This window comes from Neophocaena asiaeorientalis, unplaced genomic scaffold (genome assembly GCF_003031525.2).
Source record: "Neophocaena asiaeorientalis asiaeorientalis breed wild unplaced genomic scaffold, Neophocaena_asiaeorientalis_V1.1 scaffold544, whole genome shotgun sequence".
Taxonomy (NCBI): domain Eukaryota; kingdom Metazoa; phylum Chordata; class Mammalia; order Artiodactyla; family Phocoenidae; genus Neophocaena; species Neophocaena asiaeorientalis.
In genome coordinates, this window is record NW_020173921.1 from 364698 (window position 1) to 385208 (window position 20511).

At 38.5% G+C, this 20511-nt stretch overlaps 1 protein-coding gene across 1 annotated transcript in view; it reads left to right on the plus strand.

The window, feature by feature from the left end:
* Positions 1-5520, plus strand: part of LMBRD1 (LMBR1 domain containing 1) — a 115163-nt gene extending 109643 nt beyond the window's left edge. Inside the window, exons 15-16 of the mRNA XM_024752146.1 lie at positions 4727-4818; positions 4957-5520. Of these exons, the coding sequence (XP_024607914.1) occupies positions 4727-4818; positions 4957-5064 (200 nt within the window). The 3' untranslated portion in view covers positions 5065-5520. The remainder of the gene's footprint in view (positions 1-4726; positions 4819-4956) is intronic.
* Positions 5521-20511: the final 14991 nt, after the last annotated feature.

Sequence of the window (20511 nt, forward strand, 5' to 3'; positions counted from 1 at the left end):
CAGTGAGATTTAACAAAACATTATTAAACTGTATGCCATTTGTTAAGTTTCAGATGAGCATACAATTTTGGTTTTTATTACATATTTAAATTTTTTCTGCCCTCCCTTATTTGGATATATGTTGCTGGTTGCTCAGATCTTTTTGTGCGTATATATTTTACATGCTGTAAATCCATTTGACAGTAATTCACTGGCATTTTACTCCCTAGAAGCTCAGATCCAGCCATCCTTTCATCCCGACAGCTCGTGTTTTCACTTGGATTGTTTCCTGGTTTGATGAACCTCTTCCTAAGCTCAGTTCCCTCTGCCAGCCTGCAGTGCACTCATGTTATCCCCTTTGTTAAAACCATTTGGTAAATAATTCCTAATCATATCACAATAAAGCCTGAGATCCTTAGCCTGTTTCCAGTTAAGATTTGTATGTCTATTGTATTCAATAGTAGCAAGACCCTAATCAGAAACCAAAGTTAGCACGATCACGGGCAACCATGAGAAAGGAAGTGGTGTTCCAAATAGTCCAATCTTCTCCCAGTTTTTTTGTCACTAGTCAAACAAAGAAATTGCTTTAAAATTCTCTGTGGTACATGAATTTTCCCAAATGCCCTCTCTCTGTATGCACACGTATTCCTTTCATCCCGACAGCTCGTGTTTTCACTTGGATTGTCCTGGTTTGATGAACCTCTTCCTAAGCTCAGTTCCCTCTGCCAGCCTGCAGTGCACTCATGTTATCCCCTTTGTTAAAACCATTTGGTAAATAATTCCTAATCATATCACAATAAAGCCTGAGATCCTTAGCCTGTTTCCAGTTAAGATTTGTATGTCTATTGTATTCAATAGTAGCAAGACCCTAATCAGAAACCAAAGTTAGCACGATCACGGGCAACCATGAGAAAGGAAGTGGTGTTCCAAATAGTCCAATCTTCTCCCAGTTTTTTTGTCACTAGTCAAACAAAGAAATTGCTTTAAAATTCTCTGTGGTACATGAATTTTCCCAAATGCCCTCTCTCTGTATGCACACGTAACATAAGGATTTGTTTTGTAAGTAAAGTACAAATATAATTAATTCTAAGCTGATTTCAAGTGAAGGTGTAACATGATGATGACATAATGGTGGCTTAAATCAGCGCTAAGTATTGTTTTTCAAAATATATTTAAAGTAGAAGGTGCCGTTTATTATAGTTAATGAGCAAAGTTATGTTAGTGGCAGTCAGCATACATTAACAATGACATGACCAGTGGTCTAAAAAGAAACAAGAAATAAGTAGTATAAAATCTATCAGGTATATTTATAAAGGCGGCTGTTACATGAGAAACAAGTTTAATTGCACTTTCTGTTAGTTACGCATCTGGTTTGATGATGCATGAGAACAGATGGGGGGAGGATGGTAGAAGCGGGATTTTGATTCTATTCATACGCTCCAGGTGCTTTCTTGGCTCTTTTAATCCTGATCTTTACTGTATGGCCACTTTGTCTGAAGAAAAAATTTTGTCTGAACCCCTATTTTTAGCTTTTCATTGTAAACATGCACTCTTTGGTGTAATTGGAAGTTTATGTGTCCCTGTGAGGAATAACAGCCAGCAGTCTCCTGAACAGTTCCGGATTTAGAATGTACTCCCTAAATTGAGGAATTCACATTTACTTTGAAGGCCGAACCAAGTTCGAAGTACTTACTGTAGTGTTTTAGATAGCAGTAGAAACACCTCTCTAGATCTCCTAGATATCTGTGATTCAGGTGGGCAGCTGGGAGGTGGCAGATGGTGTATTCAGTGTGGAGTTAACACTCAAACATAAAATATATGCATGGGGATTATTAACTAAAATTCCTCTGTGGACATATGCCACTTTATACACATATAAATATAATGACACATGTACATATAAAGATAACTATAAAAGCTGTTACATATTTTTTCAACAACAAAGCAGAACACTAACGATGTACATTTTTTTCTTATTTTAGAAGGCTTGCATCAAATCTCCAGCCTTTGAAAGTGGTAAACATGTAAAATAATGTGATAGGAAAAATATTTAAGATATTTTTTTTGTGGTGGGGAAAATAATCAGCAGGTATAGCCAATTTGAAATGTCACTGAGTGGATTATTAGACCCCCTGGGAAAAGTGATTTGATTCTACCTGCTTTTGCCAGCTCAGCCTTTGTCTTGTAATCCCTGTTCTGGCCTTGAAATTTCTGGTTCGCTCAAGTTCTGACCCCCCAAATACCTTTAGGTATGGAAATGAGTAATAGAACTTTTTATTTTTTAACTTCAGAGCATTAGCAATGTTGAGAAGGTTGAATAACTTTTTAAAAACAGGTTTGTGGGCTTCCCTGGTGGCGCAGTGGTTAAGAATCCGCCTGCCAATGCAGGGAACGCGGGTTTAAGCCCTGGTCTGGGAAGATCCCACATGCCGCGGAGCAGCTAAGCCCGTGCGCCACAACTACTGAGCCTGTGCTCTAGAGCCCGCGAGCCACAACTGCTGAGCTCACACACGCCACAACTACTGAAGCCCACGTGCCTAGAGGCTGTGGTCCGCATCAAGAGAAGCCACTGCAATGAGAAGCCCGCACATCGCAACAAAGAGTACCCCCCGCTCGCTGCAACTAGAGAAAGCCCTTGGCGCAGCAACAAAGACCCAACTCAGCCAAAAATAAATAAATGAATAAACTTATTTTTAAAAAAACAGGTTTGTACTTGTACAGTAGAGCTCATGTAATGCTTAAGCCATGAAAGATACTGTTGATGTTTTTAAAATAACTATGAACAGGCATTTTTTACAGCCCGTTCCGTTCTTCATCTCAAATTGGTTATTTTTATTTAAAGGTATATGGCTGTACAGCAGGTATCCTTTTACTGAATTACACACATTTAAATTTTACCAGATTCATTTGCATCTGTTTTGACTGTAGAGACAGAAGAATAATGAACACGTACAGAGTAGTCGTGATGCTAATACCTAAGCGAGTATTTTCCTCACTAGTGTGCACATGATCTTCTAAAATCTTAGGATGAGTTTTTATTGGCACCATTTGAGCAGGTCTTGAAAACTGTATTCTTTATCATGGTCTTAGTATATCTTGAAGAAGAAAATGGACATTAACTGCCACTCTGCAACCCTCGCTTGGTCTTCAGGATGAGCCTATCAGGAAGTGTGATGACAAGCAGAGTCTCGTGGTTCAGACTTGCCCGTTCACATGACAGAGAAGTGACCAAATGATACCTGGCATCGAGTCTGTCAGGACCAGGGCCTGGACTTGCTTTGTCGTGCTGGACGTTTAAGTTATACTTTCATTTTCGAGGCATATTCAGAGCATCTTGTTTTGACATCCTTGGAATCTTCTCAGATTTTAGTCAAACGAAGTTAGAAAATGTATTATTTAGCAATACGATTTCAAAGTAAAATAACCCCTTTTTAAAAAGCTTAGGTTTTCTGCAGTCACACTGAATATGAATGCCAGGTATTCTGATGGGTACTGTGGAATATTCAGGCCAATCCAGTGGGAAAAGTGGCAAATTGAGTGCGTTGTATTACTGTGAAGCACCTTCTGTGATCGAGGGGAGAATTTGCTCTGGGGCAGAGTGGCTGACCAGTGGCTTTCCTGCAGGGAGGCGTCTCTGTTGCCTGAGCTCTGGCGCCTGGTGTGAGGCCGTGATCTGGGGGCAGGGACTGTAGGACAGGAGAGAAATATTTGTCCCTCCCCTGCTGCTCGATACCTTTTTGGTTTTTCTTAGGAAGCTTGGAATATTCCTCTTAGACTTTTGTGTTGAGAAAGAGAAAGAGGAATACGAAGGGAGCCCTTGGGGATCAGAGGATCCACATTAAATTGCTGTCCTGCTCATGAGAGGAAGGTGCTTCTCTGTTAAATGGCATGTTTTCCTGCCAGAAGCAGAGGCTGTCTGTCCAGCTGGGCATTGAGCCATCTGGAGGGACATGCTGAACTGTAGGGGAAGGGAGGGGAGGGTTGGGATAAAATAGAACCTAATGCTACTTTTCAGAAATCCATGGGACAAGTGGTTTTCATAAACAAGTATTTCCTTAGACTTCCTTTACTAGATATATGTATAAAGGACTTCGTAAACTAATGGAAACAATGTATTTGGATAAAATAGTATGGAGTCTCACACAAGTAACCAGTCTGCCGATTTCTCTTTAAAAGTTACTTTTTTTTTTTGAAGGAGAAAAGTAAGTGATTTCTTTTTAAATTCAAGCTATAATGCTATCTAAAATTCAGACAGTAAGCAAATCAGTAAATAACGATTTTTCTGTATTTCTTTATAAGCAGCGGCCATTTTTTCAATAGCATTCTTAAAAAGAAAAAAAAGCTCAAAAAAATCTCTCAGTTGGATTCTTAGAAAAGAATGCTAACCACATCTGATTACTTTCTTCATTCTTCATCAGGAAAACTTTGTTTTGTTTTAGGATGTGTCTGGCATTCCAGGTTAAAATGCTTTTTCTATTTCAATTACACTGAACTAGCCAATATAATTTTTTACACCTAAGAGCTGGGGTTACATTGGTGGCATTCACTTTTAAAAATATGTCATATTAGTTGATAATTTAAACTATATTAAGGTGATTGCAAGAGTGGGCTTTGGAGATAGGCCTAGATTTCAATCTTGTCTCTAACACTGATAATTAGTCTTGGTTAATAACCTTTTAGGTCAAGTATTAATAGTCTATTTCAAGAGAGAAACTACCTCACCCTAGTCCTTTATTTGCTTTTATAGATCAATGTACTGTCACCCGGACCTACCTGTTCCTTCACAAGTTCTGGTTCTTTAGTGCCGCCTACTACTTTGGTAACTGGGCCTTTCTTGGGGTAAGTACAAGTGTCTCAGGGATGCTGTGACCATTAGTGGCCTGTTTTGGCCACAGCAATGCTATTCGGTTTTAAATTTGGTGCTTTCTAGATGACTTCAGGTTTGAGAAATAACATACAGCTTGTTTACATTTGCAGGTGTTCGTGATTGGGTTGATTGTCTCCTGCTGTAAAGGGAAGAAGTCGGTCATTGAGGGGGTAGATGAGGCTGACTCAGACCTGAGTGATGAGGAACCCTCTGTCTGACGGCTTCTGTTGCACAGGTTTACTAAGCTGACTCTGCATCTCTTGTGCATTTGTAAAGTGTCAGGCTAACATTAGGATGTGAACTGACTAGCTTTCATCAAAAATGGGAGCATGGCTATTAAAAAAAAACTATATTTTTTATGTTTTCTGAAGTAACATTATTGTATCATAGATTAACATTTTAAATTGCTATAATACTATGTAAATATAAAAGTACCAGCCTTGTGAGGGAATGTTTGTGGAAATTTTTTTTTCCTCTAGTGTATGATAGTGTTGAATTGATTAAAAATCTTCTAGAATTAATATTCCCTTTGGTCACTTTTTTAAAACATAATAAATCACTTGTATCTGTGCCTTTGGGTCTCTAGAGTACTGTGGAATTTTCAAGTGTCTATATCTGATTGTTGAAAAATAATATTCACAGTATAGCTGATAAATAAATGTTATTCCACTATGCAGCTTGTTTTCTATTTTCTACATTAAATCACTAGTGCCATTGAAATAGATTTCATGAACAGATTTCAGGCTGCTTGGTGTGCCAAGGTATAATGTTCAGACATTAGTCCATTAGATATCTTATCACCTCTACAGTATTTAAGGCATATACATTGTTATAAATAACCTCAAAAGTTGTATTCCAACATAAATGGGAATATTGTCAAGAATAAGTAATCCTGAAAAAAATCAGTGTACTGATCAGTTTAAGATATATGACATCATATTTTAGCTTTAAAGATATTTTCTCATTCTAAAGATTTAGAATTTGCAAAAGATATAGGGAAAGCTATATACTATCAATAGGGTATTTTGAAGGCATTCTGGATGCTGAGATCCTAGTTTACTAACGCAGGCAAATTAGAACTCATGAAAAGCACATACTTTGATCCTTGAAGTAGAATACCATTAAGTTTCTGAAAAAGACTTAGGAATTAACAACCATCTCCCAGTCAGTTCATCTCTCTCTTAATTTTTGTGTCACTTTGCTCTCATTCTTTGTCTCTGGATAGACCTCCACACCCTTCATGTTTGGCACCTTTGCTGTTATTCACCAAGATTCCATTCCTTTCTGTTCTTATTTCACATTTTCTTTTTGGACAATCTCATACACCCTCAGTTTCCAAACTTTTACTTACCTGTTAACTAGAAATTACTACTTCAATTACAGCATGTTGATAATTGAACTCCTCGTTTTTCTGGTCATACCAAGCCGCCTCCTTTATTCATTTTTTTGACAGATGGCACTGGCACATACCTGGTTGCCAAAACCAAAACTCAAGCAGACCTCCTTATCTCCTGTGTGTACCTGGCCCATCACTAATCAGGCCATGTTGATCTCTGCTTAACTGCCCTTCCATATTCCCTCTTCTCCATTCTTACTGTGTTATGGACTGAGTTGTGTTCCCCTCTGCCGCCACAGAAAAACTTCCGTATTGAAGTCCTAACCCCTAGTAACTGAGACTCTGACTGTATCTGGAGATTGGGTCTTTAAAGAGGTAATTAGGTGGCACCCTGATCCAGGATGACGGGTGCCCTTATAAGAAGAGGAGGAGACATCGGGGATGTGTGTGCATAGAGAAAAGGCCACGTGAGGACCTGCAGGCCAAGGGGAGAGGCCTCGAGAACCCGACCCTGCCGGCACCTTGATCGTGGACTTCCAGCCACCAGAACTGTGAGAAAATAGGTTTCAGTTGTTTATGCCCCCCCAGTCTGTGGTATTTTGTTATAGCAGCCCAAGACTTCTAACGCACACTGCTTCTTAATTTCCTCACTGGGCTTTCTGCTGAGTCCCAACTCCTTTCAATCTTTCCTTGACAGTGAAAACACAAATCAGATGATGACATTTCTTTGCTGTGAAAAGCTTTCCATTATTTCAGAATAAAATTCATAGCTTTCACGTGACATCTAAGGCCATTCTGGTGTGTGTCCTACCTACCTATCCAGTTTTCACTGCCATCCCCACAGATGTCTCACCATTATCCAAACGGCTCTGATTTCTCACATCCCCACACTGCTGAACTGTCCCTTCTGCCTATGACACACTTGCCCTCCTCTTGTCTCCTAAGAGAATCCTTACTCTTCAGATCTCAGCCGTGACGTTATCTGGTCAATTACCCGCCCTAGTCTCCTAGGCACAGTTAGGTGCTGTCTTTTCCCTGCTCACAGGGCTCCCTGTACAGTGTGTTGTGACTGTTACCTTCAGGGCTGCTTCCTCTGGGCTGCAAGTCCTTGAACACATATCTGGTTGTTCAACTTTGACCCTGGTGCGAGAGCAGCTCCCTGCACTTGGAAAGCACTCAGTTGGCAGGCGAATTTGCTAATTCAAAGCTTTATGGGAAAAGAATCAAGATGCCGGAATAGAAGGACGTGGAGTTCACCTCCTCCCACAAATACATCAGAAATACTCATACATGTGGACAGTTCTCACAGAATACCTACTGAACGGTGGCAGAATATCAGGCACCCAAAATTGCAAGAAAGATCTCCACATAACTGGGTAGGACGAAAAAGAAAAGAAATTGAGATGGGACCTGCGCCCCTAGGTGGGAGCTGTGAAAGAGCAGAAGTTCCCACATCCTGGGAAGCCCCTTCACTGGCAGAGAGATCAGCCAGGACAGAAAAGGAGCTTCAGAGGCTTAGAGGAGAGCGCAACAGCAAGTTGACAGCAGGCAGAACAGAAAGAGAGCTGCATAGATGGTCCATGCCATTGCCCTGCACATGCCAGCCTGAGACTTGTTCACTGTTGCGTGTGGGTCCGGGTGCTAAACTCGGACTTTAGAGGACAGACCCAGGGAGAGGGCTGGTGTTGGCTGTGCAGAGACAGCTTGAAGCAGCTGGCGTGTGGTATGGCTGCAACCAGGGGTGTACATGGAAGAAGCTTGGGCCTGTCATAGAAGTGAAGCGCCTTCATTAAGTGGTGCATGAAGGGAGGGGCCATACAGGCTACAAAGGGATGTTTCCTCATAAAAACAACCCTCCAAGAGCACAGTTTCTCCTAAACTCATAGAATCAGAAATATAAGTAAAATGAAGAAGCAGAGGAACCACTCCCAATTAAAAGATCAGGAGAATTCCCCTGAAAGGACAATGAAACAGACCTCTTCAGACACCAAGTTTAAAAAAGATAACGAAAATACAGAAGGAATTAAAGTTTATTGAGGGAATTCCCTGGTGGTCCAGTGGTTAGGACTCTGCATGCTTTCACTGCTGAGGGCCCACGTTCAATGCAGGGATCTAAGATCCCACAAGCTGCGTGGTGCGGCCAAAAAAAAAAATTATCAATAGAAATGCAAATTACTGTAAAAAGGAACTAGAAACCATAAAGAGGAGGCTAGAAAAATTAGAAAACTCATTTCCGACACAAAAGCTGAGCTAAAGGCAATGAATAGCAGATTGAATAATGCAGAAGAACGAATAAGTGATCTGGAAGATAGAATAATGGAAATCATCCAATCAAAATAACAGAAAGAGGGCTTCCCTGGTGGCACAGTGATTGAGAGTCCGCCTGCCGATGCCGGGGACACGGGTTCGTGCCCTGGTCCGGGAAGATCCCATGTGCCACGGAGCGGCTGGGCCCATGAGCCATGGCCGCTGAGCCTGTGCATCCAGAGCCTGTGCTCTGCAACGGGAGAGGTCACAACAGTAAGAGGCCCACGTATCGCAAAACAAACAAAAAAACAGAAAGACAAATGAAAAAAAAATGAAAGCAATATAAGAGATCTATGGAATAATATAAAGTGAACCAATCTATGCATAATAGGGATCCCAGGAGAAGAAAGAGAAAAGGGGTTCAAAAATGTATTTGAAGACATGGCTGAAAACTTCCCAAACATAAAGAAGGAAACATGTCCAAGTACAAGGCGTACAGAGGGTCCCAAACACCAAGACATACTGTGATCAAAATGGCAAAAGTTTAAAGATGAAGAGAGGATTCTAAAGGCAGAAAGAGAAAAACAGTTAATTGTGAGGGAACCTCTATAAGGCCACCAGCTGATTTCTCTACAGAAACTTTGCAGGCCAGAGGGAGTGGCATGATATAGGGAAAAATCTGCAACCTAGGATACTCTACCCAGCAAGATTATCATTTAGAATAGAAAAAGAGACAAAGAATTTCTCAGACAAGCAAAAGCTAAAAGAATACAGCAATACTAAACCTATCCTAAAATAAATCTTGAAAGGTCTTTTTCTAAATAAAAAGGAGCAAGAATCTATAGCAAAGAGAAAAATCAATTGGAAAGTAAATCACAAATAAGCCAGTATACAGATTAAAAAGTAAAAAATCAAAACATTTTTGCTAAAGTGATGATAACCGTAATGAAGAAGGATAAACATGAAGATGGAAAAGAGGACGTCTAAATCATAAAATGTGGGAGAGGAGAGTAAGAACCTGTAGATTTTTTTTTTAGAATGTGTTTGAGCCTATATGACTACCAGTCTAAAGCAAGTAGATATAAGAAGGGCTTGACATACTTGAAAAACAGTAATCAGAAATCAAAGGCATACAATAGAATCACAAAAATCAAAAAGAAGAAAACAAGCATAATACAAAAGAAAATCATCAAACCACAATAGGAATAACAAAAAGAAAGGAAGAAGAAATATAAAATCAACTGGTAAACAAGGTTTAAAATGGCAATAAATACATATAGAATAAGTACAATAATTACTTTAAATGTCAGTGGACTAAATGTTCCAATCAAAAGTCATAGAGTGACAGATTAAAAAAACTAGAGCCTACAATATGCTACCTACATGAGACCCACTTAAGGGCAAAGCACACACATAGGTTGAAAGTATCAGAATAGAAAAAGATCTTTCATGGAAATGGAAATGACAAGAAAGCGGGGATCGCAATACTCATATAAGACAAAAGAGACTTTAAAACAAAGGCCATAAAGATAAAGAAGGACAATATATAATGATAACAGGATCAATAGAAGAAGAGGATATTACACTCATTAACATATATGCACCCAAATACATAAAACAAACACTAACAGATATAAAGAAATTGATGGAATACAATAATAGTAGGAGACTTTTAACACCCCACTCACATCAATTGACACATCTTCTAGATGGAGAATCAGTAAAGCAACAGAGATCCTAAATGATCTAATAGAACAGCTAGACTTAATTGATATTTTCAGCACATTACATCCCCCCAAAACAGAATACACATTCTCTTCAAGTGTACATGGAACATTCTCTAAGATTGGCCACATAACAGAGCACAAAACAAGCCTCAACAAATTTAAGAGGATAGAAATTATTTCAAGCATCTTTTCTGACCACAATTGCATGAAACGAGAAATCAATGACAGAGAAAGAAATGAGGAAAAAACAATTACAAAGAGTCTAAACAATATGCTACTAAAAAACCAATGGGTAAACGAAATCAAAGAGGAAATTTAAAAATACCTTGAGACTAATGGCAATGAAAACAACCATACAAAATCTATGGGATGCAGCAAAAGCAGTTCTTAGAGGGAAGTTCATAGCCATACAGGCCTTTTTCAAGAAACAAGAAAAACCTCAAATAAACAAACTAACCTACCACCTAAAAGAATTAGAAAAAGAAGAACAAACAAAACCTAGAATCAGAAGGAAGGAAATAATAATCAGAGAAGAAATAAATAAATAGAGATTTTTTTTTAAATAGAAAAAAATCAGTAAAATCCGGATCTGGTTCTTTGAAAGGGTAAACAAAATCGACAACCTCTGGCCAGGCTCACCAATAGAAAAGAGACAAGACCCAAATAAACAAAATAAGAATGAAAGAAGAGAAATAACAACTGATACCACAAAAAAACCAAAAGAGGATACTATGAACAATTATATGCCAACAAATTAGACAACCTAGAAGAAATGGACAAGTTTCTATAAACATATGCTCCACCAAAACTGAATAAAGAAAAAAAAAAGTAGTTTGAACAGATCGATAACTAGAAGTGAAATAGAATCTGTAAAAAAAAAAAAAAAAAACCCCAAAGCAAACAAACAAACAAAAAATCAAATGCCTACAAACAAAAGTCCAGGACCAGATGACTTCACAGACCAATCCTACCAAAAATACAAAGAAGAACTTATACCAATCCTTCTCAAACTCTTCCAAAAGATTGAGGAGGAAGGAACCACTCCCAAAGACATTCTGTGAAGCCACCACCACCCTGATACCAAAACCAGACAAAAACACTACCAAAAAAGAAAATTACAAGCCAATATCTTTGATGAATGTAGATGCAAAAATTCTCAACAAAATATTAGTAAACTGAATCCAGCAACACATAAAAGAGATCATATACCACGAGCAAGTTAGATTCATCCCAGGGTCACAGGATGGTTCAACATAAGCAATTCAATCAGTGTGATACACCACATCAACAAAAGAAAAGACAAAAACCACATGATCATCTCAATAGATTCAGAAAAAGTATTTGATAAAATTCAACATCCATTCATGATAGAAACTCTTACCAAAGTAGGCATAGAGGGAACATATCTCAACATAATAAAAGCTATTTATGACAAACCCACTGCCAACATAATACTCAGTGGTGAAAAGCTGAAAGCCTTCTTGCTAAAATCTGGGAAAAGACAGGATGCCCACATTCACCACTTTTATTCAACATAGTTTTGGAAGTCCTAGCCACAGCAATCAGACAAGAAAAAGAAATAAAAGGAATCCAAATTGGAAAAGAAGAAGTAAAACTGTCACTGTTTGCAGATGATGTGATGCAATACATAGAAAATCCTAAAGGCACGACCAGATAAATACTAGAGCTCATCAATGAACTTGTTAAAGTTACTGGATACAAAATTAATATACAGAAGTCTGTGGCATTTGTATAAACTGTCAATTTCTGTTATCAGAAAGAGAAATTAAGGGGAAAAATCCCATTTACCATTTCATGAAAAAGAATAAAACAACTAGTAATAAACCTACCTAATGAGGCAAAAGACCTGTACTCCAAAAACTATAAGTCACTTATGAAAGAATTTGAAGATGACACAAACAGATGGTTTGATATACCATGTTCTTGGATTAGAAGAATCAATATTATTAAGATGACTATAATACCCAAGGCAGTCTACAGATGCAGTGCAATCCCCATCAAATTACCAATGGCATTTTTCACAGAACTAGAACAAAACATTTTTTCATTTGTATGGAAACACAAAAGACCCCAAATCACCAAAACAATCTTGAGAAAGAAGAACAGAGCTGGAGGAATCATGCTTGCTGATTTCAGACTACCGTATAAAGCTATAGTCATCAAAACTGTATGGTACTGGCACAAACAGACACATAGATAATGGAACAGGATAGGAAGCCCAGAAGTAAACCCACACACTTATGGTCAATTAATCTATGACAAAGGAGGCAAGAATATACAATGGAGAAAAGACAGTCTCTTCAGTAATGGTGCTGGGAAAACTGGACAGCTTCATGTAAAAACATGAAATTACAACATTCTCTAACACCATACAGAAAAATAAACACAACATGGATTAAAGACTTAACGTTTGTAAGACTGGATACTGTAAAACTGCTAGAGGCAGAACACTCTTTGACATAAATTGCAACAATTTTTTTTCTGGATCCGTCTCCTAGAGTAATGAAAATAAAAGCAAAAATAAAGAAATGGGACCTAATTAAACCTAAAAGCTTTTGCACAGCAAAGGAAACCATAAACAAAACAAAAAGACAACCCACAGAATGGGAGAAAATATTTGCAAATCATGCTACAAACAAGGGATTAATTTCCAATATATATAAATAGCTCATACAGCTTAATGTCAAAAAAACAAACAACCCAATCAAAAAATGGACAGAAGGGCTAAATATACATTTCTCCAAAGAATACACACTGATGGCCAACAGGCACATGAAGAAATGCTCAATATCGCTTACTATTAGAGAAATGCAAATCAAAACTACCATGAGGTACCACCTCACAGCAGTCAGAATGGCCATCATTAAAAAATATAGAAATAATAAATGCTTCAGAGGATGTGGAGAAAAAGGAACTCTACCACACTGTTGGTGGGAATGTAAATTGGTGCAGCCACAATGGAGAACGGTATGGAAGTTACTTAAAAAAAACCTAAAAGTAGAGTTACCCTATGATCCAGCACTCCCACTCCTGGGCATATTCTGGAGAAAACTCTAATTTGAAAAGATACAGGCACCCCAGTGTTCATAGCAGCATTATTTACAATAGCCAAGACGTAGAAGCAACCCAAGTGTCCATAGATGAATGGATTAAGATGTGGTACGTATATACAATGGAATATTATTCAGCCCTAAAAAAGAATAAAATAATGCAATTTGCAGGAACATGGATGGACTTAGAGATTATCATATTAAGTGAAGTAAATCGGGCAAAGACAAATATCATATGATATAACATATGTGGAATCTAAAAAAAATGATATAAATGAACAAATTTATAAAACAGAAATATTATCACAGACATAGAAAGCAAACTTATGTTTACCAAACAGTGAGAGGGGGAGGAGATAAATTAGGAGTTTGCGATTAACAGATACACACTACTATATATAATATAGGTAAACATCAAGGTCCTACCATGTAGCACAGGGAGCCATATTCAGTATCTTGTAATAACCTATAATGGAAAAGAATCCGAAAAAATATATGCATATGTTTAACTGAATTACTTTGCTGTACACCTGAAACTAACACAACATTATAAGTCAACTATATACTTTAATAAAAAAAATCATTTTGCTAAAGGTAGTTTTACTAAACGAAAGGTTGGCTAATGACATAAAATTTATAAAACTACAGAAGGGGGACTGGTAAGCTATGAAAAAGAATTTTCTTCAAATGCTTTTAGCATGTTGTTTTATAGTTTTTTCATGATTAAACATAACTTTTTCAGTTTAAAGGTGATATGAACTTGTAAAAGAATTCAAGCAATTCAGAGGTTGTAACTGACCTAGAGAAACAATAAATACAATATGCAGTGATCTCTGAATTTATTTGATCAAGGATTTGTTTGTCCTGTATCTTCTCATATGGAGCCCAGTGGGAGAAATTATGGACAATATTATGTCTACATTACCTTCCACTTCCAATATTTGTGTCCTATTTCTCTCTTTTGGTCAAAGAGAATTATAAATGTGACTCTAGAGTTGAAAATTGTGAATACAGTTGTCGCTTGGTATCTGCAGGGGATTGGATCCAGGACACCACAAGTGGATACCAAAATTTATGGATGTTCAAGTCCCATGTGTAAAATGGTGGAATGTTTGAATATAACCTACCCACATCCTTCCATTTCCTTTAAATCTTCTCTGAATTACTTATAATACCTAATACAATGTAAATGTTATGTAAACAGTTGCTAATGCACTGGAAGTTCAAGTTTTGCTTTTTTGGAACTTTCTGGAATATTTTCTTTCTGAACATTTTTAACCCCTGGTTAGTTGAATCTGTGGATGTGAGACCCTTGAATATGGAGGACCAACTCTACTAGTGATTATTCCTCTCTGTGTCACAGTTTCTTCATTTGTAAAATTGGAATAATAATATTATCCCCTTCGTGGGATTACTGGAGACACAAAATCAGTATACAATGCTTAGTTTAGTGTCTGTTAGGTGATAAATTCTCAATATTTATTAGCTATTTTTGTTTTTATTTCTAAGGTGCTTTCCTTTATTTAGTAATACTCTTTAATAATCAGGGCTCCAAAAACTTTATATTTAAGAAATATTCCTGTAATCCCACCTCTAGTTTAAGTACTTAGTAGATTCAAAAACAAACATTTAATCATATTATGAGAGCTCAGAGTGTAAGAAACCCTAAAGAGGAAATATCCTTGAGATGTAAACTTTTGTAATGTAAATCATGGCTATTAATGTCTTTGTTTTTTCTGCTTAGAGACCTCATTTTCTCAAATTGTATTTCAAGACTCCAAATAATGAAATGCAAGAGTGAAACATCCCAATTACTTCAACCAAAGGAGCAGTGAGTTATAGTCAGAGCACTAATTATGAAGCACAGCCATTGTGTTTCTCCTTCCTTACAGGCTCCCTTTGCTGGGTGGCTAGGAAAAGACTACAGTACACTCTTTGTCTTCTAGGTTTTTGTGTTTCTGTTTACTTAAATGTACAGAGCGGAGAATTTCTCTTCAGTTCCTCCTGGGAACATTGTGAATTCAAAAATTAACATTTGTAAAGCTTTTTTCTCTTTCAGAGTGAATAAAAATTATACAGGTACCATCACTGTGGAGTTCAAAAACAAAGTAAAATTAAGTGAAACATTTGTCACTTTAGAGGCTAGAATTTGCAATTTATTACCTAAGCTTCTGTTTCCTCATACACCTCCACCAAGCTTGCTTCCGTCAGCAGTGTGATAAAAGTACAAAGAGAAGAAAGACCTAGATCAAAATCTGACCTGAGGTGCTTAGTAGCTGGGTGAATTTAGGCAAGTTAATTTTACTCCTGTAAGCCTGTTTCTTCATCTGTAAAATGGGCTCACATTGCCTACCCTGTTATCAAAGCACTCAGAACATAGCAGGCACTCAGCCGAGTATCACCAAGGACCAGTCTACATACGTACAAGCCTTAGGAAGGCACATGGTTTCAAACCAAAATGGATTTGAGTGCTTTGGGTGGGGTGTATATTCTCCAGGTGGCCACACTTCCAATCCAATAGTGTCACGCATTTGCAAACACGTGCTCCAAGAAGGCTTCTGAGTTTGGCCCTCAGCAGTGGATTCTGTTCCTAGAGTTCAAATGGATAAGCTTCCCAAAGGAGTAAACTGAAAACACAGGTTTCTCTCCCCATTCATTTCACAACTATTCCTGTGGGCTGACTGAGCAAAAGTGGAGACCTACAGAGATGTATAAAGCATAGCCCCTGTTGGGGCCCAGGGCAGGCTGCCCTAAAATGTGTCTCAATGGTATATTGATTATTTTGAATTAAATTTACTTAAGAAATGGCCAGTGCCAAAAGGACACTGACTCTCCTGTTTGTCTCCCTGAAAACAGGAAATAACTCTCTCATGTGAAAAGTATGCTTCCTGCGTCTGGAAGTAGAGGGACACTGGTCACCAGGGACAGGGAATTTGGGCTGAGAAACCTGTATAAAGAAACCTTGCTGCTTCCATTTAGTACCCCAAGCCCACACTCTTGTTTAGATTCTTCGCTAATTAAGCACCCAAAGCCTAAGTTTCTTTATCCTGTCAATTCCTCCCAAGTTTATTGTTTCTTTGTCTAAAAAGTATAAAAGCTGCCTGCTTTTGGTCAGTCTCTGAGCGTCATTTTATGATCTCCTGTGTACACAAAATTAAATTGTTTTTTCTCCTGTTAATCTGTCTGTGTCAATTTTATTCTTAGTCCAGTCATAAGCATTTAAGAGAGGTAGAGGGGGAAATTTCCCCCTCCTGACACTCCTATCCAAGGAACTTTTCCATTCGATGATTTTTTTTAAATAGTTGGAATTAAAATTATGTAGTATATTATGATCAGGGCAAATAAGTATGACAAAATTGAAAGGCATATAAATATCAGAACTTAATGAATTAATTTTGTTTTACCTTTAACTCTTCTCAGCCTTACATCTTTCTCCTAAAACTTTAAAAATGGAACCTCTAATTTTTCATCTACGGTACTTCAGGTGCCAATTTTCAGTGTAAAATACAGTTTCACACTGTCAAAGACAAATGACCCCCAGGAGCCCTTCTGGACGTGGTAGCTGTCTGTTACCTCAGCCTCTCCCTATTTAGTTGTTAAAGTAATTTCCTCAGAGAATTGTGCGTTTCTCTCTTTCAAAACTATCTTTCTCTTCCTTTCGGTTTGACAGATAAAGAAGAAATTTTAACCATGGAGGCTCCACATTTCCCAGCATGACTCCACTTTTCTACTCAGTAAAAGCAATTTCTCACTTTTTTCTAAGTCCCGGTCAATCCTCTCCTTCTCCTGAATTTCTTTGTAGCTGTTGCTCATTCTTCCCTGATCCAAGTTGTTCACATGCAAAAGAGCCAGACTTTCCTCCAACATATATTAAAACAATATTGAAAAACGCATCTCAACAATTCAGCACGTTTTAAACCTAGATGTGAACGTGTCTCCCTACCATACATTTTGTAAATGAAGTAATCAAAAACCAAACAAAAGCCGAGCTTTGATCTCACTCCATAAAAATCACAGCAACTTCAAAGTTACATTTTTGTCCTGACCTTTTGAAAGAGAGATATAAATATCATATATTTATAAGATTAAGCACTTTTAGAATCATTAGAGAAAAGAAAAATAAACTCTATAGAAATTTCCAGAAGACCCCATAAAAGAAAGAGTGGCGTCAAGGGGTCATGCCCTGGCTGTAGCCTCAGTACCTCCCCCTCCAGGACTCCCCAGGTGTGTGTGGCCATTTACACAACAACCCAAAGAGCTCAACTAAGTGCCTAGGGTGACACCTGGCTTGTAGTAGACATTTAGTGAAAGGTAGTTGCTGCTACTTTGTACACTGGTGTTCCTGCCAACAGAACTAAGTCTTCCAACCATCTCTCTGTCTTCGGAGTTGGGATAATGGCTTGCTACTTGATTTCATCCAACCATGTTCCCTCACCTCCCTGGATAAAATCATCACTGTTGGGAATGTCTAGGCATTAAGGCACAGCAGATGTTTTCCGTGAAAAGGAACTTTTGCAATTGTCTTAAGTGTTATATAATTTCTGAGAGTGTAGGGACCTTTTACTTGGGCAGTCTCTCACTCAACCTGCAATTAAGAGATACTGAAGAAGTAATCTAGCTGTGACTACGTTAACATTTCAAGATAAATCTCTCGTTACATTGATAGCAGCATTCCTTTGACATTATTTGCCTGAGAGCAGCAATTATTATGAGTCATGGTGACTTAACAAACACAGCGTGCTTTCAATCAAAAACATGTTGTGAACGTTTACCGCGTGCCAGACTCCAGGAGATGCTGAGATTACAAAGACAAATACAGCCTGCAAGACAGAATCCTCTCACACCTTCGAGAAAGTCTCATTTCATAAATGGGCTTACTCAGGAGCTTTCAGAAAAGCAGATTGTATGACCAACAGAGTGTGTGAGGCTAATAATACCAACAGCCCTCATCACCAAGGCTCCTGTCCACCTTGGGTTGGTGGCTGTAAATATTGTTTCCAAAATCCTTGGGCAACTTCTCCATACATAATTTATGACCTTTGCTCCAAAAAATTTCTTTATCTGCTTGTGAGTCACTGGATGGCATGTTCTAGCAATCAACAGGCATTCTAGAACACACCTTGGGAAGCATGTGTGTAGACCTCTGTTTATACTCCCAGCTGTACCCAACAAGCTGGTAATTGGTACTTCTGATCTTTTTTTTTTTTTCTGGGCAGAATATCAACTGTAGCTATTCCACTTCACTGATAATGAAGCATGGAAGAAGACAGGATATTTACAAATAAATTGAAGGTGTGAAGATCCTTTTAAGTACAAAAGCTTTAGGTAAACACCCTGTCAAAAGTAAAGGGTTAGGAAATATTAACGCTGGGCTTTGATTTATGATGTTAGGATTTTGAAAATAAATATTTACAGACAACAAATGGATTGTTTCATACCAGAGAGGAGTAAGAGGCTCTGTCCTTTACCTGTAGAACTTACAAACTGTGCTGGGACCTCTGTGTTTCTCTCTCTCTTGTTCGTCAAGCCCCAAGTCTTTGTGGTTTGGGTTCAGTGTCGTTTGCGCTTTATTATAAATAATGCCCAAAGTATTACTCAAATCCACTTTTCAAAAACATACTTTTTACTTAAGTGTTCAATCTTATATTTTCATTCTTATTAAGACTTGGAAACAACAGTTTTGAAAGGAAAGCATCTCCAGTTAAAAGTGAAAAGGGTCATTGGGGAAAATACACCTTAGTTTTCAGAAATTCACTATAGACACGAGTCTTTGAAAGTTTGTTTTAAGCTGTTCAGGGAGATATGCCTGGTGGACATATCGGCGTCAGGTTGTGTGTTTGACTTAAAAAGTAATAGAATCTTACCCGCTTGGATAATAGTCTTTCATGTCAAATTTCTTGTACTGTGTTCTCCCTCTTGGAAAAAGTGTAAAGTTTGGTTGGTATGGTGAAATTAGTTATGATTTTACTCGATTTAAAAATCTTTAAACGTTTACTTTTTACATATGGATTTTTTGTGAAGTTTCTGTTATGAAGAACTGAGTTAGGGTGACAGCGCAGAAGAGCAGCTTTGCGGCAGCTTCTGGGGACTCTGGCTCCTCCAGCTTCGTGCCCCTTAATGTTTGGCACCCAGACCAGAAAAGCAGCATCACAGGAGAAGTGATGGAGAAGGGAACTCCGGTGGGGGTGGTTTACCCACATGGCGCCTGAGCCGTCTTCCCCTTTGTCCCTCTGTCCCTTCCAACTCTCTGTGTTTTTTCCTCTGTGTTCTGGACCATTTTGTATTTTCCTGATTGGTAACCCTGTTCTCAGCTGTGACCATCTTTTAGTTTGTCCATTGAAATGTAACTACTTATTATACATACGTGTTACATAATAATTATATGATTTTAATTAAATGATCATATGGCAACTATATTGAAATCATTTAATTAAATTATGTACACGTATTTTTTCCAGAAAGTCTATTTTTGTGCTCTAATGTCATGTCTTTAAGATTTATTTTGAATTCTTTTGTGTCTTCACTCTTTTTCCTCAAAGGGAATGTTCTGCTCTGCAGGATCCATCTACTCTTCTTTTTTCGGGTTACGTGCCCCCTTAAGTGTATTCTGATTTTGTTTTGCTTGCTTGCTCGTGTTACGTCACCTCGACATTCAGGTTGTTTTGGACTCTCCATCCTTGTCAGCAGTGTCTGTTCTTGTGGGTCAGTGGTGAATGAGCTGACCAATCACACTGCCAGTTCTGGGAGAGAGGGACTCTCCACCAGCAGGGGAGGAAAGGGGACAGTTAAGCCCACCATGCAGTTCCTGCCCTTAGCTCCCCCCTCAGCCGAGGCTGTTATGATCCAACGAGCCCTCATAAGACCAGAGGTAGCAAGCAAGCAAATTCAGCCCCGCACTGCATCCCGTGCCCGCTCTGAGAACCACAGGGACTCTGACCTGCCTGAGTCCGGGAGAAATGTATGGAACAGGGTCCTTCAGGCCTCCCAGGACAAACCCTCCCCCACATCCTCTGCTGTAGCTCCTCCCTGAAGAACCTAGATAATAGTGTCTGATACACACTCCTGAGCTGTTTACAGACCCCCACTAAACAGAAGAAATTAACTACTCGATGACCATGAGCACGTAGCCCCCAGACCTACTGGAGCCTGAGGATTGGTAACGTTAAGCCCTGTGACACTGCCCTGTTACCACCATCAACCAACCAGAGGACTGCACAAAATGATCACACACCCTGGGACTCGCTCCCTCACCTGGCCTTTAAAAAGTTTTCCCTGAAACCCATC